The 24,440-nt window shown below is 47.3% G+C and overlaps 1 protein-coding gene across 1 annotated transcript in view; it reads left to right on the top strand.

Annotated features, from left to right (window-relative positions):
• LOC144264768 (phospholipid-transporting ATPase ID-like) overlaps nt 1–24,440 on the top strand; it is a 123,196-nt gene that overhangs the window by 39,166 nt on the left and 59,590 nt on the right. Inside the window, exons 4-9 of the mRNA XM_077816576.1 lie at nt 14,800–14,913; nt 18,881–18,979; nt 20,328–20,389; nt 22,233–22,305; nt 22,579–22,649; nt 24,193–24,275. Of these exons, the coding sequence (XP_077672702.1) occupies nt 14,800–14,913; nt 18,881–18,979; nt 20,328–20,389; nt 22,233–22,305; nt 22,579–22,649; nt 24,193–24,275 (502 nt within the window). The remainder of the gene's footprint in view (nt 1–14,799; nt 14,914–18,880; nt 18,980–20,327; nt 20,390–22,232; nt 22,306–22,578; nt 22,650–24,192; nt 24,276–24,440) is intronic.

Genomic DNA, 24,440 nt, shown 5'->3' with positions numbered 1-24,440 from the left:
GCCTCTGGGAAGCTAGCATAAACCGCCTGGAAGGGCGGGGCCCTCGGGGACGAGGTTGGAGCTCTGCCACAGGACGTTTAACACTAGACGGGACTAAGCGCTGCACAAGGTGCTAGTGACCAGCCGCAGCAAGTGGGCGTTTAGAGAGGGCGTGTGAGAGCCGATGCATCTAACAAGTGTTCTCTAAACGTAGGCCAATAACCCCCCTTCCCCCCAGAAGGAAAAAACCCTTCAAGAGTAAAGATAACGCAGGCAGACGTCCAGCAGCAGAGTGGGGGGTATCCCGGTTATTGCACTGAACGCAGCATGTAGGATTCCCTGCCGTGTGGGTAGGTGGCATAAGTGTGCACTTGGTGCAAGCAACTCTCATTCCTCCGAGACCATGTTCGGGCGCTTGAGACCAGAGTGGCTGAGCTGGAGGAGCTAAGGGAGACAGAGAGGTACCTAGATGAGACTTTCTGGGACACAGTTGGGTGGTCCCATCCCCAGACTGCCAGCCTCAGAAAACTCAGTAATAATGCATATTGATTGGGATCACGGTACCTTAGGACAGGCTGCAGAGAGAAAATTTCTAAACACCATTAATGACCGTGTCCTGGAGTGGCCAGTCCTGGAACCCGCAGAGGCCGTTCTTGATTTAGTTCTCAGTGGAGCCCAGGATCAGGTCCAAGAGGTGAACAGAGCTGAACAGCTTGGTAAAAGCGACCATAATGGAATTAAATTTGAACATCCTTGGTGGGGGAAATACCGAGAAAACCCTCCTTTAGATAGATCAATGCTACTGTGGTGGAACTGTGCAAAAATGAGGAGGCCAGGTAAACAGAAATTAAAATGAACAGTCACAAGAGTGAAATGCCTGGAAGCTGCATGGAAACTTTTAAAAAACACAATAATAGAGGCTCAAACAAAATGTATACCCCAAATTAAAAAAACAGTGAGGACCAAAAAATGCCCTCCCCTCCACCCCTGGCTGAACAATAGAATAAAAGAGGCAGTTAGTGACACAAAGACATCCTTTAAAGATTCAAAGTCAAGTCAGATGGAGGAAAATAGAAAGGAGCATAACCTCTGGCAAGGCAAGTGTAAAAGTATAATTAGGCAGGCTTAAAAGAATTTGAAGAGCAGCTAGCAAAAGATACAGAAGCTAACAGCAATTGTATTTAAATGGATCAGAAGCAGGAAGCCTGCCAAACTGTCAGTGGGGCACCTGGACGATGGAGGTGCTGAAGGAGCACTCATGGAAGATGAGGCCATTGTGTAGAAGCTAACAGAATTCTTTGTACTGGTCTTCACGGCTGAGGATGTGAGGGAGATTCCCACACCTGAGCCATTCTTTTTAGGTGACAGATCTGAGGAGCTGCCCCAGACTGAGGTGTCAGTAGAGGAGGTTTTGGAACAAACTGATAGATTACGCAGTAAAAGTCACCAAGCCCAGATGGTATCACCCAAGAGTTCTGAAGGAACTCAAATGTGAAATTTCAGAAGTACTAACTGTGATAGGGAACCTATCGCTTTAATCAGCCTAGCGTCCAATCAGATTCACAGTCCATTGTGGTCAATTTCATGGTCACAGGATTTTAAAAATGTATGTATGTAGCCATGAGGGTCCCAACCCAAAAGGGAGTTGGGGGGGGGGTCACAAAGTTGTTGGGGGCTTGTGGGATTGCCACTCTCACTTCTGCGCTGCCGTCAGAGCAGCTGGGCAAGGAACCCGGAGGTGGGTGTGATCTCCCCTCGAGAGCAGCCCGTGCAGGTGAAGAGGAATCCTGTCCTGCTCCAGCCCCATTGAGACTAGCAGCTGGAGCCCAGTGCACAGTAAGAGCCCGTGGCTGGGGTACTCCCAGTCCCCAGCCATCCAGTAGCTAGATTTCACTGGGAAGATCTGATTGCACAGTCCGTGATCTGTTTTTCACGGCCATGAATTTGGTTGGCCCTACAGATGACTGGTGGATAATTAATGTAATGCCAATTTTTAAAGAAGCCACCAGAGGTGATCCTAACAATTACAGACTGGTAAGCCTCACTTCAGTCCCAGGCAAACTGGTTGAAACTATAGAAAAAAACAGAATTATAAGACACAGAGATGAATATATGTTGGGGAAGAGTGAACACAACTTTTATAAAGGGAAATCATGCTTCACCAATCTGTTAGAATTCTTTGAGGGGATCAACAAACATGGACAAGGGGGATCCAGTGGATATAGTGTACTTGGACTTTGAGAAAGCCTTTGACAAGGTCCCTCACCAAAGGCTCTTAAGAAAGTAAGCTGTCATGGGATAAGAGGAAGGTCCTCTCATGGATTGATAACTGGTTAAAAGATAGGAAACAAAGGGTAGGATTAAATGGTCAGTTTTCAGAATGGAGAGAGTTAAATAGTGGCATCCCCCAGGGGTCTATTCTGGGACCAGTCCTATTCAACATATTCATAAATGATTTGGAAAAAGGGCTAAGCAGTGAGGTGGCAAACAGTGAGATGATATAAAACTACTCAAGATAGTTAAGTCCCAGGCAGACTGCGAAGAGCGACAAAAGGGGGTCTCAAACCTCAGTGACTACCAGAGGTCGATTATTATTTACTGAGGCCGTGGCCACAAATAACATTTGGGCTCCTCACACTCTGGGGTTCTAGGGGTGTCAGAACGGGGGGGGCTATGGCCCCATGCACTTTTTAACATGGGCAGGCAGAAAACTCAGCCTCTGCTAGTGGCGCCAGCCTCTTCCCGGTGGGAGAGGGCTGAGTTGGGCCGTAGCTGCCCCCACCATGGGGCCCTGCTCCTCTTCACTTCCCTCAGGCCTGTAAGAGCCATCCAGAGAGCCTGGGCCACTGTGGGGAGCTCCGGACCCTCCACCTGTCCGAGGTGGCATGCCCCAGGGGGCAAGGACATGGGCTGGGTGCTGCTCTTGGGCACCCTGGCTCCCCGCCTAGGACAGGTGGAGGGTGTGGGGCTCTCCACAGCAGCCCAGGCTCCCTGGGCAGCTCTTACCTTGATCCAGCTCCAGCTTCTGGCCTGGCTGGGGTCTCCGGGGGAAGAGGAGGAGCAGGGGGTGGGACCCTGCCTGAAAGAGGAAGAGCAGGAGTGGGGCCACAGTTCCGGCGCTGGTGGCCCTCACCCCTTCTACACAGGTTCTGGCACGCCTGGGCCCCTCAAATTGGATGGGGTCCCATGGACCTGTGCGTTAATCCACCATTGGTGATGGCAACAAAATGGCGGATGAAATTCAGGGTTGATAAATGTAAAGGAATGCACATTGTAAAACATAATTCCAACTATACCTATGAAATGACAAGGTCTAAATTAGTTGTTACCACTAAAGAAAGAGATCTTGGAATCACTGTGGACAGTTCTCTGAAAACATCCACTCAGTGTGCAGCATTAGTCAAAAAAAGCTAACTGGATATTAGGAACAATTAGGGAAGTGCTAGATAATAAGACAAAAAATATCACAATGCCTCTATATAAATCCGTGATACGCCCACACCTTGAATACTACATGCAGTTCTGGGTTCTGGGCAGCCCATCTTTAAAAAAAGATATATTTGAGTTGGAATAAATAAAGAGAAGGGCAATAGGAATGATTAGGGGATTGAACAACTTCCATATGAGGAGAGATTAATAAGAGTGGGACAGTTCAGCTGGGAAAAGAGGCGACTAAGGGAGGATATGAGAGAGGTCTGTAAAATCATGACTGGTGTGGAGAAAGTGAATAAGCAAGTGTTATATTACCCTTCATGTAACATAAGAACCCAGCATCACCTAATGAAATGAATAGGCAGCAGGTTTAAAACAAACAAAAGGAAGTATTTCTTCACACAGCGTACAGTCAACCTGCGGAACTCCTTGCTAGGGGATGTTGTGAAGTGCAAAACTATAACTGGGCTCAAAAAAGAACTAGATCAGTTCCTGGAGGATAGGTCCGTCAATGGCCATTAGCCAAGACGGTCAGGGACACAATCCCATGTCTTGGGTGTCCCCATATCTCTGACTGCCAGAAGCTGGGACTGGATGACAGGGGATGGATCACTTGATAAATTGCCCTGCTTTGTTCATTCCCTCTGAAACACCTGGCACTGGCCACTGCTGGAAGGATACTGGGTAGATGGACTCTTGGTCTGACCCAGCATGGCCATTGTTCTGTTTTAATGTGCTGTAGGGACTATCCTGCATTAGCTTCAGGGATGTGGGCTGGAGGATCTGGTAGGTCTCTTCCGTCTCTCTGTGTAAATGGTGACGGTACCCACTGGAGGGGAGACAACAAAGTACTTCTTATCCAGATAGTGTAGTGCCCCTTACCCACATCCTGGAAGGAAGTCCTAATGTTACCAACAGCAGGGAGGCCTTTTGCTGCTGTACAGGGGTAGGGGTTCCTGCAAACAAAGGTAGTACCATTTAGAGTGAATGGGCTGGCTTTGGGCATGGCTGAGCATGGCAGTGGTTTGTGGGATTCGTTGCAAAGACACAGGTTCATCATGAGACTTGTGCCCCCAAACTGGCCCAGGCCTGACATCTCTTTGGCCTTATGCTGCACAATGAGAGATCAGTGGCTTGAAATAACTAAAGCAAACCAAATTGTGTGTCGTGTCAACTGCAGAATTAAAAACAAACAGACATGCTTTATCCTGGCACCAACTAGGGGAAACGTAATGCCACGTATGATCCCACCCTAGTTAGAAATCAAGGTGATGACTTGAGGTAGAAAGTAGCCTGAATGAAATAGACTTCAGGGATCCTTAGCACGGGAGTTAAAAATAGAGAAATTTGTCTCTCATCTGCAGAAAGAAAGGGTCAGATCCCAATGCCGTGTTTACTCAGTTCTCACATGGGCCAATTCCTATTGACAGCAGAAAGGGTTTTTCCCGCATAAGGATTGAGTGAAAATGAAATGACGAGCTCAGGGCTTGATCCAGTGAGATTCAAGAGACTTTATTAAGGTTCATTTTGGAGGCAGCTTAGCCCCGCTGCCACTTTCCTGGTACAATGTCAGTGTGGATTCCTCCAGGGTGGACCTCCCCACCCCACACACCCCCTTTGAGCACCAGCTGATGGGCCTGTCTCATGATTGTTGTGACTTGGTTGTACAGAGCGCGTGGAGGAGGAAATCTGTTTTGCAGGATTTTAGTGTTTGCTCTGACTCAGATTCTCCTTCCAGTTCTCCGGCTTCACTTTGGAATTTAGCACAGCTGTGTGGAGACGTCACTGGGGGCTGCAAAAACAGCTCTGAAATTGGGTATCCAAGAACTGGAAAGGAAATGCAGGGCCCCTGAGGCAAAGGCAAATTTCAGCTTGGGTCAGGAACTGTTTCTAATGTTAGATCAGTAATGAACATGGAGCCCTCAATGTACACCCCGTAGCCAGTGTCTGTCCATCTGTCCCTCTGGAATCTGGGCTCTGTTTCTGTATTCCCACATCACCTGATAAGGCCTCTAGAGAAGTCCGAGGGAGCCTTGTAACTGCCTGTGATAACTACATGTGGCAGTGGGCCCGAGCCGCAGCTGGGGTGTCTCATCTCCATGCACTGCTGTGGGAAGCAGGAGCAGAGCCAACACTCTCAGGACGCTAACACTGCTTCCTGTGCCTCTGCGCCGCGATTCCCAAATGGGAGCAAGATGAGACTTCCACATGGGTCACCCTCGGCATGTGCAAGCCGGCCACAGCGTGTGCCCTTGGGTCCAGCACTGAGCCTGAAAATGCTGGGGAGCTTTGGGCGCTGCGTCTGTGACACCCCCATCCCCGATGACTAGTCGTGGGGAAAGTGGCCGGGAAGCCAAGACTTCTGGCACACTCTGCGCTGGAAGGGCAGGCTATCGAGCAGTTACAGCAGAGGGCAGACATCTCTTTCCACGTCTAGGAAGGAGTCTAGTTGTCACAGCAGGAGCCTAGGAAACGGGGCACTCTTGGGATTTGTTTGTAGTGCTGGGATGGGTTGGGGGGCATGTGGCCTCATAGTTAGAACAGGCGACTGGGAGACAAGGCTCCTGCATTCTACTCCTGGCCCCGTCACTGACTGACTTTGTGACCTTGGACAAGTAGCACCGCTTCTGTGTGCCTTGGTTTCCCCCTCTGTAAAATTAAGATATTACTAATACCTCTTTGGGTGATTGCACAGGTTAACTAGTGTTTGTAAAGCACATTGAGATCCTCAGGTGAAAGGTCCGCTATAAATACAAAGTGTAGGCAGTACATTTTCCAAAGGATTTTCCTGGACACTCAACGTGTGATTAGAATGTAGAACTCGCTGCCATAGGATGACAGTAAAGCAAAGAATTTAGCTAAATCGAAAGAGGTTTTGGATGGTTACATTATAACAAAAATTCCCAGAGTTATAAAAGTTTATGTTAAAAGACTTTTTGAAAGGGAGATAAAACCTGCTCCTTCAGGTTTTAGGCCAATCTCTATTATGAATTAGGATGAGACCTTCATGGGGTCAGATTATCACAAATCTACCCACAGTGGGGTTTCTTGAACCTTCCTTTGACGTGTCTGATGCTGGTCATTCTCAGGGGCTGGCCTAGATGGACCTTGGGTCTGTTCAGTCTGCCAGTCCTTGTGTTCCTCCTAGATTCTAGTCCTCTGTGCTGTATGCAGTGTTCAATATACCCTGCTTTCAGTATACACTCAGGAAAGAGATCTTGGAGTCGTCATGGATAGTTCTCTGAAGACGTCCGCGCAGCAGCAATCAAAAAAGCGAACAGGACATTAGGAATCATTAGAAAAGGGATAGGGAATAAGACGGAGAATATCTAATTGCCCTTATATAAATCCATGGTATGTCCACGTCTTGACTACTGCATACAGATGTGGTCTCCTCATCTCAAAAAAGATATGCTGGCATTAGAAAAGGTTCAGAAAAGGGCAACTAAAATGATTAGGGGTTTGGAATGGGTCCTATATGAGGAGAGATTAAAGAGACTAGGACTTTTCAGACTGGAAAAGAGGAGACTAAGGGGGGATATGATAGAGGTCTATAAAATCATGAGTGGTGTGGAGAAAGTGAATGGGGAAAGTTATTTACTTGTTCCCATAATATAAGAACTAGGGGCCACCAAATGAAATTAATGGGCAGCAGGTTTAAAACAAATAAAAGGAAGTTCTTCTTCACTCAGCGCACAGTCAACCTGTGGAACTCCTTGCCTGAGGAGGTTGTGAAGGCTAGGACTATAAAAGAGAACTGGATAAATTCATGGAGGCTAAGTCCATTAATGGCTTAAGGAATGGTGTCCCTAGCCTCTGTTTGTCAGAGGGTGGATTTGGATGGCAGGAGAGAGATCACTGATCATTACCTGTTAGGTTCACTCCCTCTGGGGCACCTGGCATTGGCCACAGTCGGCAGACAGGATCCTGGCCTGGATAGTCTGACTCAGTGTGGCTGTTCTTATGCTTTTTAGGCCCTTCTGTTTTTTTCATGCACCCTGCATTTGTGTGATCAGGGAGGAACACTCTACATGGGGGAGCCACATCCCTTTGTCCTGGGTTACTGTAAAAAGAAAAACAGTGAAATTAGTGTCCAACAATTTGGCAGGGTGGCCCCCTGGAAGGCTACTGTGGCAATGCAACTGCGTTGATGCCCATGCATTGCAGGGAGCAGGGAGCCTGCCAGTCATGCATGAGAGGAAAGTGATCAGGAACAGTCAGCATGGATTCACCAAGGGAAGGTCATGCCTGACTAATCTAATCGCCTTCCATGATGAGATTACTGGTTCTGTGGATGAAGGGAAAGCAGTGGATGTATTGTTTCTTGACTTTAGCAAAGCTTTTGACACTGTCTCCCACAGTATTCTTGTCAGCAAGTTAAGGAAGTATGGGCTGGATGAATGCACTATAAGGTGGGTAGAAAGCTGGCTAGATTGTCGGGCTCAACGGGTAGTGATCAATGGCTCCATGTCTAGCTGGCAGCCGGTGTCAAGTGGAGTGCCCCAGGGGTCGGTCCTGGGGCCGGTTTTGTTCAATATCTTCATAAATGATCTGGAGGATGGTGTGGATTGCACTCTCAGCAAATTTGCGGATGATACTAAACTGGGAGGAGTGGTAGATACGCTGGTGGGCAGGGATAGGATACAGAGGGACCTAGACAAATTGGAGGATTGGGCCAAAAGAAATCTGATGAGGTTCAATAAGGATAAGTGCAGGGTCCTGGACTTAGGACGGAAGAACCCAATGCACAGCTACAGACTAGGGACCGAATGGCTAGGCAGCAGTTCTGCGGAAAAGGACCTAGGGGTGACAGTGGACAAGAAGCTGGATATGAGTCAGCAGTGTGCCCTTGTTGCCAAGGCCAATGGCATTTTGGGATGTATAAGTAGGGGCATAGCGAGCAGATCGAGGGACGTGATCGTCCCCCTCTATTCGACATTGGTGAGGCCTCATCTGGAGTACTGTGTCCAGTTTTGAGCCCCGCACTACAAGAAGGATGTGGATAAATTGGAGAGAGTCCAGCGAAGGGCAACAAAAATGATTAGGGGTCTGGAACACATGACTTATGAGGAGAGGCTGAGGGAGCTGGGATTGTTTAGTCTGCAGAAGAGAAGAATGAGGGGGGATTTGATAGCTGCTTTCAACTACCTGAGAGGTGGTTCCAGAGAGGATGGTTCTAGACTATTCTCAGTGGTAGAAGAGGACAGGACAAGGAGTAATGGTCTCAAGTTGCAGTGGGGGAGGTTTAGGTTGGATATTAGGAAAAACTTTTTCACTAGGAGGGTGGTGAAACACTGGAATGCGTTACCTAGGGAGGTGGTAGAATCTCCTTCCTTAGAAGTTTTTAAGGTCAGGCTTGACAAAGCCCTGGCTGGGATGATTTAATTGGGGATCGGTCCTGCTTTGAGCAGGGGGTGGGACTAGATGACCTCCTGAGGTCCCTTCCAACCCTGATATTCTATGATTCTATGTGGCAGCACCTAGCTGCATGTCAGCTACAGCTGTAGCAGAGTTGCTGTTTAGATACAATTTTCCAAACGTTATAACACAGGGGTCGGCAACCTAGGGCATGCGTGCCAAAGACGGCACGCAAGCCGATTTTTAGTGGCACGCTGCTGCCTGCCAGGTCCCAGGCACTGGCCCTGCTCAGCCCGCTGCCGAACCCAGGCCAGGACCCCGGCAGGCAGCAGTGTGCCATTAAAAATCCTGCCCGCCCCGGCCCCCTTTTCTCTGATTAGCCTTCGAGGGATTCTGAACTGCATGGGCCAGTTCATCACAGAAACAAAGACAAAAGCTATGCATTGAAAGTATATGATCAAAGGACCACAGACCAACAGCCTTCTCAGCCTCAGTGTGGCAGCCATGATGGGCCTAGTGAGAAAGGTGGAAGAACTCGATGGGATATTTGGTGATATTGGGATTTTGAAAAGAGATCCAGTACAAATCACCTTCTAGGACAATGCCTAACCATACAGCCAGCGTACATACACCTCGCAGGATTCTGATCCCATTTCTTCATAGAGTGGAGACCGAGTTAAAGAACGTGGAGCAGATTTAATTGAGAAAATCTGAGCCAACAGCAATGTGTGCCCCGGTGGTACCAGTTACAAAGAAAAATGGAAAAATATGAATCTGTGTGGATCTTAAAAGACTTAATGAAGCAATTGTGAGAGAAAAATATCTCCTCCCAACACTGCACGGCTTCCTCCCCAAGGTGAAAGGAACTACAGTATTCTCCAAGCTGGATGCCTCGAGCAGATTCTGGCAAATTCTTTTAACCAAAGAAAGTGCTAAATTGACTATATTTATGACACCCTTTGGGAAGTTTTGCTTGTGAAGATCATCTTTTGGGATGACCACTGCACCTGAAATTTTCCAGAGAAGGATGGCAGAACTGTTAACAAACACAAATGGAGATGTACTTTTTATGGGCAGCGTTTTGATATATGGATCTTTGATGGAAGAACACAACAAAACCTTCAGTGAAGCCCTAAGCCCAATCAGCCAGTCTGGACTGAAGCTACACAAGGAAAAATGTGTTTTCCACCTACCCCAAATTGAGTTTCTGGGCCAGACAGTAAACAGATGGATTCAGTCCTAGCCTTGGAAAGTAAAAGCAATTTGAGAATTGAATGCATCAACTAACGTACCAGAACTGAGACGTATACTGGGGGTGGTAAATTACTGTGGTCGATACCTACAAGACCGTTCTACACAGACAAAACCACTGCATGAACTGTTAAAGTCCAACACACTTTGACTCTGGGGGCCAAATCAATAAATTGCCTTAAAAAGGTAAAAGAAATTATCTCAACAGCTCCTGTTCTCAACTACTTCGATGTGAACAAACCCACAATGGTTGGTGCAGATGCAAGCAGGTGTGGCGTCTTGTTCCAACAACGAGGCTCAGAGTGGAATCCAGTTGCATTTTGCTCTTACTCACTCAAAGAAGCAGAAAAACAATATGCACAGATTGAGAAGGAATGCCTGGCAAGAGTATGGACATGTGAGAACTTTTACAGATATCTGTGCGTGGACAGGATTCATTTACACTGTTAACAGACCATAAATCATATGTAACCCTCATTAACGGAGAAGACCTGGACCAAGCACTGCTGAGATGCCAGCATCCGTTGCTAAGGTTAATATGACTTAACCCAATTGCTCCGTATGTTCCTGGGAACAATCTGGCGATAGCAGACACTCTGTCACAGAGCCCATCATCGCGCACTCTGTGAGCTCGAAGATGATGTAAAGGCATTTGCGGAGTCTGTGGACGCATGCAGACCAATGTCAGAAAAGAGACTACTCCAGTTACAAAAAGCAACCTTGACAGACACACAACTTCAGGAAATTCTAAGTTACATTGGGGCGGCTGGCCCAAGTAGCTCCAGGATAATAATGAAGTGACAATAGACTTCTTTGCAGAGCATGGACAATCAAGTGAATCAAATGGACTCATGATTAAAGGCATTAGCATTGTTATTCCAAATGAAATGAAAGAGGAAATCCTAAACCTCATCCATGAAGGACAGTGAAGATTACCTAAATGCCGTGAACAGGCCAACCAGTCAGTGTGATGGTCGAGCATCAACAAGGCCATAAAGAATAAAGTATCCACATGTGAACATTGCAGAATTAACAGACCAACACAATACAAAGAACCTTTAGTAACAACACCGCTACCTGACAGAGCTCGGGAAACCATCCCTCAGCGGAGCCCAGGGTGCCACGAGGCACCGGGTGGTGGATCTGTTTATTTAAATTGCCTAATAACAAGTAAATTCTTAATTGCAGCAATAACACACATAACTGATCATGCAAATCAAGGTTCACTCTGTCCATTCCGAGGCAGCCAATGAGACCAGATATTTATTCCTTCGTGTCCTAAGTCTGATGCACGGTTCTCCTATGTACCAAAGGGTGATGTGCAATAAACAATGTATTGATCATTGAACCAGCTTGCAAAAAAATCCCAGATGGGAACATTCTTGCAGGCCAGCATTTGGCGCCTGCCACGTGACCTGGGTGTTTAGTTTCCTGAAGCTACTAGGAAATGGAATGAAAGGCTCTGGTTCACTTGCGGTTTTCTTGGTGTAATTTATAAACAGGACTAGAATGCAGGAATTGAAAGAAACCACTCCTGCTCACTTCTCATCTCACCTCTGAGATTTCTGGTGCCAAATCCATTTTAATTTAATTGGAGTATCTTCAAAGCAGATTTTCCCGTAATGTACATGATTCCCACTAAAGGCTGCTGACAGCTGAAGCCAGTTCCTAGTTCTCAATACTGTCCTCTTGAGTTTGGGGTCCCTACTGTCTCCTTTGTAGGTGGAAGTGACTGTCAATGATATTGGCCAGATGTGTGGGTAAGGGACCTCTCTAGAGGCTGATGTGAATGCCTGAGGAAAGATGCTGAAGAGGAAAGATGGTGAAGACTCAGGATTGGCACTCAAAATAACCTATTCCCAGCTCTGCCACAGCCTCACTGTGTGACCGCGGGTGGGTCGTTTAACCTCGGTGTGTGATGGGGATGACGTTATTCCATTACTTCAGGCCCTGCGATGTGGAGGGAGCCCATTTATGCACATAACCTAGAAATCACGTGCTTTGAATTAACAAGCCAGCCTTAACAGTAGCCTAAAAATGGTAACATTCTGATCTTGTGATGGGAAACATGAATCCCCATCGTGCCACGCCCACAGACAACTGTCTGATGGCAAGAGACATACAGCATTGTTTAAAGAAAACAAAAAGATAAACATTTCTCCGACTTCGTGGAGTGCAGCCATGAGTCACTGACTGGGAGACGTGTGCCTGGAATTCCGTGAAGGAAGGGTTTCATCTCTGCTCTGCTCGAGCACTTTAGATTGGCTTGTACAATAGGATGGAAAATCGAGCTCATGCAGAAGAGAGTTGCTCCTGTTTTTGTGTCTGGACATAGAGAAGAGTTAAGAGAGCCTCTGAAATGGCGTTATCCACAACCACACCAGTGTGGTGACACTGACCCCCTGCCATGCCGATAGACGCTTCTCAAGGTGATGGCTTGTGCACAGGAGAGGGACTGGATTAGTGAGCGGATTGACAGTGCCCACTGGTTTACCTTAGAAACAGCTATGCGATAAGAAGCTATACGCCACCAATTAAAATGCATCCCTGCTTGGCATGGTCTAAAAGCTGATTCTGTGCAACATCTGTTCGATTGCCCATGCTGGTGGAGCTGGAACACCTTCTAGCAGAGAGATGTGCACATCACAGCAACCATTACTGGCCCCCTTGCTGGCTTCTCCGCTGAGAATCCAAGGTCTGAATGGGCCATGGAGACATCCTTAGAGGGGACCTCTTCAGAGCAGGGTTCCGATGCCTTGGAGTGACCTTGAGTTCATGCTGCTGGTACTAACCCTGTTTGAGAAGACTTCAGTCTCCAGGACTCAGACACTTTTCACCAAGAAAAAAATCACATGAAAAGAAAATCCAGTGCACCCTTTAAACCATAGCAAGGGGGGAAGTCACTGTACTTCTGCTTGAAAGCCTATTTTGTAAAGTGTTTCCCCAGACCAAGGAAACCACTTCTGGGCCTTCTTGCCCCTCCCTATCCTCAGTTGTTGAGCCTTCTCTCAAACCTGTGCTTGGTGCAGAGAAGCCCCCATTGGCTCCATCTCACTGGTTTTTCCCGGTGTGTCTGTTCATGCTTCAATAGATGATAGCCACTACCTGGTGTTCTGACTCATCACCTGAATGTGGTCCACCAACACCCTCACACACAGCATGTCGGACTGTCTTCTTTAAAAGAACACCTGCACTACGATAAAGTTCACTGGGGAGATGCCGTGCATGCGGGCCCGGGCTCTCTAACTGGTAGGGCCCAGACAATGGGGAGCTGATTGATCTTCTCCATCTCAGTGAGATAACACCTGACCTATGGAAACAATGACAGATGTTGTTTTGGTTACCACACTCCCTGGCTGCCCAGCAAGGTGCAGGCTGCACTGACAGCTGGCACTATGTAGCTTAGTGTGGTTACAAAGCAGAGACGGATCTCACCTGGAATACCTCAAACTTTGGGGAAGTTCATCTCTGGATCCCAACTTCATGGGCTGGGCTGGGATTTTATCAGAGCACTGGATCAGAACTCCCTGAAGCTTTGAGGAAATTCAAACCAAGGTCTGTGTTAAGTAGCTTGGGCCTTTCTCTAGTTTGAAGAGGTTAGAGGTAGGAATGGCTATTGTATGGACGGCCTGTAATTAAAAGAGAGAAGATGGAAATGGGAAATGTGACCCCAGGGCAATAACAACTGTGAGTCGCCAAGAGAACACTCTTGCTGTATTAGTGAATGGCTGCTGAGATACATATTCAGAACCATCTTTGTAGATGCATCAGATCCAGTAGCTTTTTCAGATCCTCAATTTACGAGCTGTTTAAGCAGCTAATGGAGTGGAGCTTGGTAAAACCTGCAGGGCCCTGTTATGGTAAACTAAGAAGTCCAGATACCACTGTATGAAATAAATGTGCAAAGTCGGAATGAATGTTGTATTGGTGTCTGCATCAGCATGTCACTAGCAAGTGACTCAATGGACAGGTCTGTGCAGTGCCCCAGGGACTTCTGAGCTTGTTAGTGAACTTATGCTACAAAGCCTGGCAACCTTCAGATCATTTGGCTTTTTCCAGTTCTGCATTACCCCTACCCTGGCCTTGCATTGTCCTTTCACTCTGCCAACAGTGCCAGTCTCCTTCCCCTGGTAACATGTCACTGTGGCCCCTCTCCCATGGCACCTGAGCATGAAACTCTCTCGTTGAGTGAAATTACAAGGCCCTCTCCTCATTCACATCCCTTCTAAAGACTCACTCCTGCCATGACGCCTAGAAGGGATCCAGCTGACCTATGCTGACAAATCTGAGGATAATTATGGATATTTTATAGAGTTTCTGTATTTTTAACACTGCATTAACCCTATATTGCTATGAGATGGCAAAATGCCTCGAACACATTACCCCACAGTTGTACTTCTGCCTCCCTTTCAATGTCTGCCTCCCAGCCTGCTGTCTGTCTGTCTGTCTGTCTACATTTGGAGCCCAGCAGGGTAGCAGCTGATCCCTGTTTGCTGGTTGGAAAGCAGCTAGCATATTGTGGATGCTACCAGAAACAAACAAACAAACCGGTAAAATCTTCGCTGTGTGCCAGTTACAAAGAGCATAAAAATGTGTCTCCCATAATACAGGAAAGTGTGTGTGTGTGTGTGTGTGTTTGGGGAAAAGGAAATGTTTTTGAGTGGCTGCTGTGAACAATGTTATTGCTAAATTTAAACCCTTAAAACCCTGCTGAACTGGGTTGTGCTGCAATTTCTTTTCCTGTTTTACCACCCATTTGTTTGCTTTTTGTTTCCACAGAACAATTCAATTAAAACATCGAAATACAATTTCTTCACTTTCCTGCCTCTCAACCTGTTTGAGCAGTTTCAGCGAATAGCCAATGCTTATTTTTTGTTCCTGCTGATTCTTCAGGTATGAATTCACTCTCCTTTTTACCAGAACTGTCTGGCCTCTTCCCAATGCCTGGCTGTGGGTTGACTTGGACTAAAGCAAGTCAACCCACAGCCCAAGCAACTGTGCCCATAATGTGAATTAGCATCTTATTAAAACCCAAAAGCAGAGACATAAAACAGGGCAAGAAAGGAAACTCGTCCTGACGAGGTCTGGCAAACGTGGTACAGTTCCTCTCCGGCGGGAGTGCTTGTTAGACATGCTGGCTTGATCCCAGGGAAGGGAAGATTTTGTTAATATTGAAAAGATGTTGTGCCCATTTTTCGTCTCCTGTTCTACAGGTAAGTGTTGCCAACTGCTCTTGAAGAAAAGGAGTACTTGTGGCACCTTAGAGACTAACCAATTTATTTGAGCATAAGCTTTCGTGAGCTATAGCTTACTTCATCGGATGCATACTGTGGAAACTGCAGAAGACATTATATACACAGAGACCATGAAACAATACCTCCTCCCACCCCACTCTCATGCTGGTAATAGCTTATCTAAAGTGACCATCAAGTTGGGCCATTTCCAGCACAAATCCAGGTTTTCTCACCCTCCGCCCCCGCCCCCCCACAAACTCACTCTCCTGCTGGTAATAGCCCATCCAAAGTGACCACTCTCTTTACAATGTGTATGATAATCAAGGTGGGCCATTTCCAGCACAAATCCAGGTTTTCTCACACACACTCCCCCTTTTCCAAAAACCACACACACAAACCACACACATAAAAAGCAGGAGAGTGAGTTTGTGTGTGTGGTTTTTGGAAAGGGGGGGGGTGAGAAAACCTGGATTTGTGCTGGAAATGGCCCACCTTGATTATCATACACATTGTAAAGAGAGTGGTCACTTTGGATGGGCTATTACCAGCAGGAGAGTGAGTTTGTGTGGGGGGGGCGGAGGGTGAGAAAACCTGGATTTGTGCTGGAAATGGCCCAACTTGATTATCATACACATTGTAAGGAGAGTGATCACTTTAGATAAGCTATTACCAGCAGGACAGTGGGGTGGGAGGAGGTATTGTTTCATATTCTCTGTGTGTATATAAAGTCTGCTGCAGTTTCCACGGTATGCATCCGATGAAGTGAGCTGTAGCTCACGAAAGCTCATGCTCAAATAAATTGGTTAGTCTCTAAGGTGCCACAAGTACTCCTTTTCTTTTTGCGAATACAGACTAACACAGCTGTTACTCTGACAACTGCTCTTGGGTTCCCTCGGATGGTTTCCCCCTGCAGCACCTAGTGAAACCCGTCCTTATCAATCTTATTAAAAGACAAACTGCTAGTATCTACCAACTTCATCACCGGAGAGCCTGGGAGAGAGCTGACTTTGCAAACACTAACATTTTCATGAGACTGGGAGTGTTACAGCAAGGAGCTTGCAGTTAATTTACACAAAACGGAGCAGATTGCTGCTCTGTACTCAGAGCAGGGGGTGGAATTGCATGGTGGGGCACGTAGGCTTTAATAAAGGAGGTGGTAGCAGAAGGCACCAGCGTAGAACTCTAAGGCTCATACGGGTCCCTGGGCTGAAGTTTGCCCATTCCCGATAGTAGTGTGTCTCTGCCCTAAAACTGAGCATATCTCACCAGCCTATATCAGCGTCTCTGCACCTTTGTACTTTGCTCAAACAATGATAAAAGGCATGTGCTTTGTCATTTCTAAACCATGTCTCTTAACCCTGCTATCAAAGAGCGTGGCCCTCATGGAGGACTGATTCTAAGGCATGTTTGATGTTTTTAGTTTGTCTTTTTAGACTCATCCAAGCACAAACAAGCCTGGCACATTGTCTTGTTAGAATCACCTTTGCCATGCTCAGACAACTCAGAAATGACTGAACAGAATTTTACTAAATTTAAATCCCTCCTGTAACAATGCTGGCTTTGGTGGGACCCAACTGAGAGTACCAATTCAGAACAAGTTGCTCAGAGCAGGGCAGTTACAGCCCAAGGCTGGGGTTTCTCCCCTTCTAAGGCAAACCAAACCAGCCAAACAGAGAGGACTTTGGTTTTACCCCACTGGCTAACCATAAGTCACATAAGCAATTCCCTTAGACACTCCAGTTTCCCACTTGTTATGGGGACAAATGGTTATGAAAACCAATGCCACAGTAAAAGAACAAAGGTTCTCTCGATCCCAAAGGACCAAGCCCCAGACCCAGGTCAATATACAGATCAGATCTTACCCACAAATCACGCTTTGCCAATCCTTTAGAATCTAAAATCTAAAGGCTTATTTATTCATAAAAGGAAAAAGATAGAGATGAGAGCTAGAATATAGATAAGAGCTAGAATTGGTTCAATGGAATCAATGACATACAGTGATGGCAAAGTTCTTGGTTCAGGCTTTTAGCAGGGATGGAATAAACTTCTGGTTCAAATCAAGTCTCTGGAGAACATCCACAGCTGGGATGGGTCATTCAGTCCTTTGTTCGGAGCTTCAGTTTGTAGTAAGGTTCCTCCAGAGGTCAGAAGCAGGATTGAAGACAAGATGGAGGGGTTTTCAGGGCCTTTTATATTCTCTGCCCGTGGAAGGACCCCTCTTTGTTCTTACTGTGGAAAATCACAGCAGCAAGGTGGAGCTTGGAGTCACATGGGCAAGTCACATGACTCAGTTTGCAGGCGGATGCCATTGTTTACGTGTTAGTTTGAACATTCCCAGGAAAGCTCAGATGTGGATTGGTGTCTCCCAAAATTCATTGTCCGTTAAGTATATCTTGCGTGGGCACTTACTGAGAATAGTTCTTTCTCAAGAAGCTGACCAAATGCTTCATTGAGGCTACTTAGAATCAAAACACATTAAGATACAAGTACATTGCCCATATTCATACCTTCAGCTACAAAATGATACACACATACAGACAGCATCATCCTAACCAGCACAGCGTAACCGTTTTATAGACACCTCCCATGACAACCTTTGTACAATATTTGCTGCAAACATATAACAGAGGTTGCAGCAATGATCTATATGGTCATAGTTTATGTCAATAACGTCACACCTCCCCTATGTGCTGAGAGCAAACCTGGGAAATTCCAGCTCACAGGGACATTTTTCAGGAAATCATAAGAACCTAAAAACCAGGCTTATAGTGAAAGTACCTCCTCAGCCATAACTACAGCCTAGTTACTGGTAGACGACACTGTGGCTGTTGGTCTTTAATCTGTAGATGAGATTTATCAGGTAGGCCACCACCACCGCCGCCTTCTACCAATATCAGCTCTTTGCCCTTTCTTCGTTTACTCAGAGGACTTTGGGGATATTTGTAGGACTTGGAATAGGACAGTGGAGCAGAACATGGAATCCCAAGCTGCATCTCTCCCATTCTGAGGGCTTTTCTGCGCTAGAAATTTGTACTGCTGTAAGCGGTATAGATAAACTACACCACCCCCTAGTGTGGACAGTTATCTTAGTATAAAGGTGCTTATGCCAGGGGTGCTATTCCGGTATGGGAAGGGGAATAATTATACTGGGAAAAGTCACGTTTATACCACTGTAACTATGTCCACACTTGGCATCTTACCAGTAAAATAAATCTCCCCTCCCCCACTGAGTCAGATCAGTTTAACTCTTAAGTGTGGGCAAGGGCTAAGCCTCCCCCCATTCTTCACAATCAAGGACTGGGATAGCCTATCGAGGTAGCCACCATCCCAGCCCTCCAAATGTCAGTGCCGAAGTCCTCCAGCAAAGGGACTCGATATTTCGAATGTAAGAAAAACCAGAGGGAAATAAATCTCCTCCCTTTCCCAAGGCCCCCCGGTCCCTTTTTACACAAAGGCTGGTTTTCCTTTGTGGGTTTGTGTGTAAAAGATCGCACAGAATTTCCATCTTTCTCTGTTATTTGTATGCAGAGTAAACTCTTTTAGCAGCCTCCCTGGGATCCAGTGCGTTGTTGCAGGCTGTTTGCTTGTTGTCAAGCTGGTAAAGCCCTGCTTTTCTTCCCCTGCAGCTCATTCCTCAGGTCTCCTCCTTGTCTTGGTTTACGACGGTGGTGCCGCTGGTGCTGGTGCTGACCGTGTCGGGCGTCAAGGATGCCATCGACGATTTTGTAAGAGGCCCGGATCCCCCACCCTGAGTTCAGCGTGTGTCTGGGATCCCCAGTGACAAGATCAAGCAAAACACGGCCAGTCTGTGCAGCCGGAGGGGGGCGGTTGCAGCGTTTGTCTATGGCCAGTGGGGGGCGCTGCGGTCAGGCCCCAACGTCCATGTTGAATCACCTAACTAAGTAGCTAGATTTTCAGCAGTCCTGAGCACCAACAGCTCCCACTGACTTTCGCGGGAACTGTGGGTGGTGCAACACTTCTGAAAATCCGGCCACTTATTTAGCTGCCTGCATACGGATTGAGGAGTCTGTTCTCAGGCACCCGTGCTGGAAAACCTTGGCTCAGCACCTTAGAACCCACCGCAGAGCTGCGCTAGGAAAGCACATGGCGGGAGGGGGGAAGTTGGGTCAGACTGTTTAGAGGTGCTCGGCATTAGCCTAACTCTGTTCCCATTGGAGTTGGTGGTAAAAGTCCGATTGGCTGCAATGGGAGCGGAGTGAGGCCTGCAGCTGAGTGCTTTCCAAAATCCCATTGCACGTGTGTTGGCATGTGGTTTTCTGTACTCCTTCTAACAACCCTGGTCACTGAGTCCAGTCACACAAGGGGTCGGTGCAGTTCTGAATGAGACCGAACGAACTCTCGTTCTGAAGTGTGGGCAGTGAAGAGCCCCCTTAAGAAATAGGGGACTCACCCAGAACCCTTATGGCCATTTCATGTAGCAGCAGTGAAATGGATACCTCCAAGCACCTTATCTGCAGAACTGTGGCAGTCAAGGCCAGCCTGGGCTTTTGTGGGACTCCAGGTTAAGTGACACAGCAGGGCCCGTCTATCTCTTTCTCCTCAGAGTGGGCCCTTCCATAGCAGGATCCTTCTTGCCTGTCAGTCTCTGTCCCAGACAGCCCCCTGCACCACATGCTGCCAGAGTTCAATGTGGACTTGACAATTTAACCTAAAATGCTGGGTGGAGAGACCTCCAGAGCGGTGGAATGGAGTCTTTGGCTCATGGGTGCATATTGATGGCGAGCAACCAAAACCACTGGTTCTCTTAAAGTGCAGGGGTCAAGGGCAGCAGCCCCTGTGCAGGGTTGGCCCTGGTAATGGTTATGGGTATTTCCCCTCTTCTGTCTTTCAGAGTCATTTTGATTTCTGATGTAACTGAGCGAGGTTTCCCCTAAACAGGAGGGTTAAGAGCATAGAAAAAGTTATGGCACTATTCTGTCCTTGCATTTATGCCCTTATCATTTCCCCAGCTGGGTAGGAATCCTGAAATGGGATTGCTTTATCCTCTGATCACACACACTTGGTTTCTGTGGAGTTTCTTCTAACACCCCGATCAACTTTTACGTTTTTCAGAATCGACACAAAAGTGACAATCATGTCAATAACCGTCCCGTCAAGGTGCTGATTAATGGCAGGTAAATCTTATTTCTTTACGGAAATTTTGGCTGAAGGTTTGTCTCCAGGAGACGCTTCTGCAAAAACTCAAAATTTCTGACAGATTCAACAAATGTGACTATTAAAGCTCCATACTATGTACATTCTATTGTCCGCATTCTACTTCCACTGGAGATCACGGCAGCTTTGTTTTAAGGTATTATTTTACTTTATGGGATCCCAAAGTCTGCTCTGCTTCCCTAGATTTCACTGTGCAGTCTTCAGTTCAAGTAGCATGACAGACATCTCAGGAAAGTTCATTGTTCGCAGTGCTGTGTGTTATTGTTTGGTTAACGTATCTGGTTAATAAGTAGCAAAAGGTACAGTCACTTTGTCAGTGTAGGTACTAAAGCCATCAGCCCACCCAGAAAAAGTTGGGCTGTCAATTTTAAATTGGAGATGCCAACTGTATGCGTTAACAATGACAGATTATTTTACAAAATATCCCAGAGGCATCAGACGTGACTGCATTCTCTGGTGCCACATGCATTTGTTTTATGTATTCATTCCTGAGCAGACAGAACTAGACCTAATCAGTAGAGACTTTTGATGTTAAATTAACAACTACAAGAAACTTCTCTGTACACAAACCCACCCCCATCCCCCTGCTGTCTATTGGATGGAATCAGAACTGTTCAACTCTTTGGCCTGGGCACTTTACGGCTAGCCATGATTTTCCTTTTGCTCCAGCGGTAGGTCCTGGCCTTTTGTGGCAAGTAGATGAGTTCTGTACTCATTGTTCCAGGAAGACCCAACTGCTCTTGGAGTATAGCTGGTGACAAAGGTGGAGTGCTTGGTCGCCCTATGGTTTTCACAGTACTGTAGAGACCAGTGTATTGTACAAACACTGCCAAATAACAGGAACAATGAAATAAAGCTGGAAACCAGGGATTTTGCTGATTGTTAGCATTTTCAGTCCAGTAAATCTGAAACCAGTCACACTGGGACTACCATCCCCACTAAACAGATACGTTTATATAGCAATGTGCATAATTCACTTCCACTGTGAAGCGGCCAGAGGCCACAGGTTCCAGTGTTGCTATCAATGAACTCAAATGGAGTTTTACTAATGACTTCATGGAGACCCAGATCAAGTCCATATGATCTGTGGGGGCACATACACCATGCTGCCTGTAAAACTATTCTGGCCGTTTTTCACTTCTTAAGTTTTTGCATATGCAGAAATTCTGATTTGTTCATGCAACCTGGAGGTACCAGACAGGTAGCTGGATGCCTGTACATCTTGCTTTGTGCATTAAAAAAGGCCATGAACAGCACAGATCGGAGTATATGCACATGCAGCTTTCGCAGCTGGGTTGCTGTTCTTTTTGACAGCTAGACTGACAGAGAGCACGAGCTGCCTTTGCACCATCTGGTCTTCTTTAGGGGACTTAGACAACTTAAAGAACTGGGCTAATTTCCAAGTAATTTTAGTGGTATCTGCTCAAAATGTAGATGGGACTCTCTTCCCCAGGACCCCACCTAGATTTTGGATTTGTAGCAGAAGGGAAGGGAAAGTCAGTGTCTGTTAGTAGAGTACTGCACAGGTAACATGTTTATATTGTGGAGCCTACTTCTCCACTGCATGTGTGTGTAAAGCTCTCCCGTTTATTACTGCTTTATGCTGGTTGTGGCTAGGAGCCTGCCAGGGACCTGCGCCCCTTTGTGCTACTGCTGGACAGACGCAGAGCAGAATGACAGTCCCTGCCCCCGACAGCTCACCGCCAAGTCCTTATATTGCTGGTGAACAGGCTTCAAGAGCGCCGCTGACCCTCTCAGGGTCGGAGCGCTCTGTGACTATTTAAAGGGAACCTTCTCTTGCAGATTGAAGGATGACAAATGGATGAATATTCAAGTGGGAGACATCATAAAACTAGAGAACAACAACTTTGTGACGGTGAGTGCAGTTCATTGTAGCCACATGCGCTGTGACTCTCTGGAATTACTCTTCAGACTAATAAAGAAGTTACTCAGTAGTGACGCTAACTGACTCAGAGGTTTTCAGATACATTTTCAGTTCAGGGAAGTCAGCTGGACGTGTAGGGTTACTGTGTCCTCTGTCCTGAGATCTCAAGGTAACCTGTGGTCTCCCGTGGTCAAGGTAACGTTTCTGTGGCTGTTTTTCTGTGGCTATCTCAGCTCATAGTGCCCTGGTTTTGTTTGTGTTCAGGCAGATTTACTGTTACTCTCAAGCAGTGAGCCGCACAGTCTGACATACATTGAGACGGCTGAACTGGATGGGTAAGTGGGCCTGGCCCTGGGGCTGCAAACACAAGGCTAACTTTTGCATGGGGAATCCTGATACCGTGAGGCCCATCTGCTTCTGTGGTCTTGATGCTGCCTAGTCCAGAGATGAATCCACAGAGCATGGATTGTTCCTGCCAGGAGACCCGTGACCCTGACTGCACACAGCAAGTGTAGGGTGATCGTGTTTTCTGACCCTACAGTAGAAGGCTCTTTCAGCATCACCTCCAATATAAGCATCTTCTCTTTGCTATCTCGAGAACACGGCATGTCAGGTGAGATCTCTGCCTGTGGCACATTCTCCTGCCCATGCACTGGTCCTGTGGTTCCCAAAGAGTCACAACTCATTTCACCTTTCCTGTTAAGTGCATTTGAGCACGAGATGGAGGCATAATTGCTTGCCCTGGGTAAAGATTGCGCTCCACTGCTCACTACTTACTCCTCTGAACAGCTCTCTGATGAGGGAGGCAGCTTTTGTTTCAGTCAGTGGCCCATAACGAGTGATCCTCTGGGAAGTATCTTGAGCAGCGTGTATCCCAACAATGGCAGGATCCTCACATGCAGTGGCCTTGGCCTGTTTTACTCATGCTGGCAATTCTGGTAGCACTTATTGATGGTTTACAATGCATGTCCCTGGAATACCTCACATCAGCAGCAATAGCTCTGTGGTTTTATGTTCACCCCGGCTGTGCTTCTCAGCCACTTTTCTGTCTATGTGAACAGCAGTCACTCCCAGCATCGCCCTAGTGACCCATTGTATTCCATCACTCTGCAGCGTGGCCAGCTGGCCACAAGTCTGAGGGCCACACTCAGTTCCTGTTAGTTGGGATAAGGTGGTGCCACCCTCATCTGTAGGGCCAGAGTCTGTATTACCAGTTCTCCGTGGCATGGAGCCAGCCTCAGGTGTGGAGTGTGGCCTGGCTTTGTGGGCTCAGAGGCCTAAGCAAAACCTGAGAGAATGCCACACTGCAGGGAAGGCTTCATAGAACCCGCATAGCCATCCAAGCCCTCCCGCTGCCCCATGTGAGCTCTAGGGGATAACGTATGGGGCACTGAACGTTGCTGTGCTTCTCTGAGGTCCATGGGAGAGCACCCTCCCCTACCTGGCTGCCCCAGGGTTGCAGTAACTTCTGCAGGCCCCAGAGTGCAGTGACAGAGGGTCCAGAACCCACCGAGGTGCTCAAATACTACAGGGATGCATGTGGTGTAAGAACTTAGTTGGACGGAGGGCTGCTCAGAGAGCTGACATGAGCACTCGGTGCTTTGCAGTGATGGCATGAGACCAGAGCCCTCTGACCCTCTTCTGCACCAAGCCCAGCGTACCGCAGGATCAGCTGACTTGGTGCAGAACCAGTTTATACAGTGGCAAGGGACTATATTCCCTTTGTGGCCATGTAAAAATGGTCCTGATTTGACTCTTGGTAAGGAGATGAAGCCTGGAGACCCTGCACGCTCCATCTGGACCCTAATGAATGAGATCAGCTCCAGGAACAGAAGAGTGACCAGTCATGTAGGAGTTTGACTCATGCTTTTATTATAGGGAAACCAACCTCAAAGTGAAGCAGGCACTGACAGTCACTGCGGAGTTGGGAGAGGACCTTCAGAAACTGACTGATTTCAACGGTGAGTGCAGGGAAACATGAAAGTCCCAAAGCATTTCCCCTAAGGCCTGAATTCCACCCGAAGCTGGAATTCTCTTCTCCAAGCCGCACTGCAGGCCCCTGGTGTCCACTCTGCCCTGGGTCCCTGCCCAGCGCTCCCAGGGATAGCAGCGTCACACCGTGCAGA

The sequence above is a fragment of the Eretmochelys imbricata genome, chromosome 5 (genome assembly GCF_965152235.1).
Source record: "Eretmochelys imbricata isolate rEreImb1 chromosome 5, rEreImb1.hap1, whole genome shotgun sequence".
Taxonomy (NCBI): Eukaryota; Metazoa; Chordata; order Testudines; family Cheloniidae; genus Eretmochelys; species Eretmochelys imbricata.
Note: the sequence above shows the minus strand (reverse complement) of the source record. Positions and strands in the feature narration are given on the sequence as shown.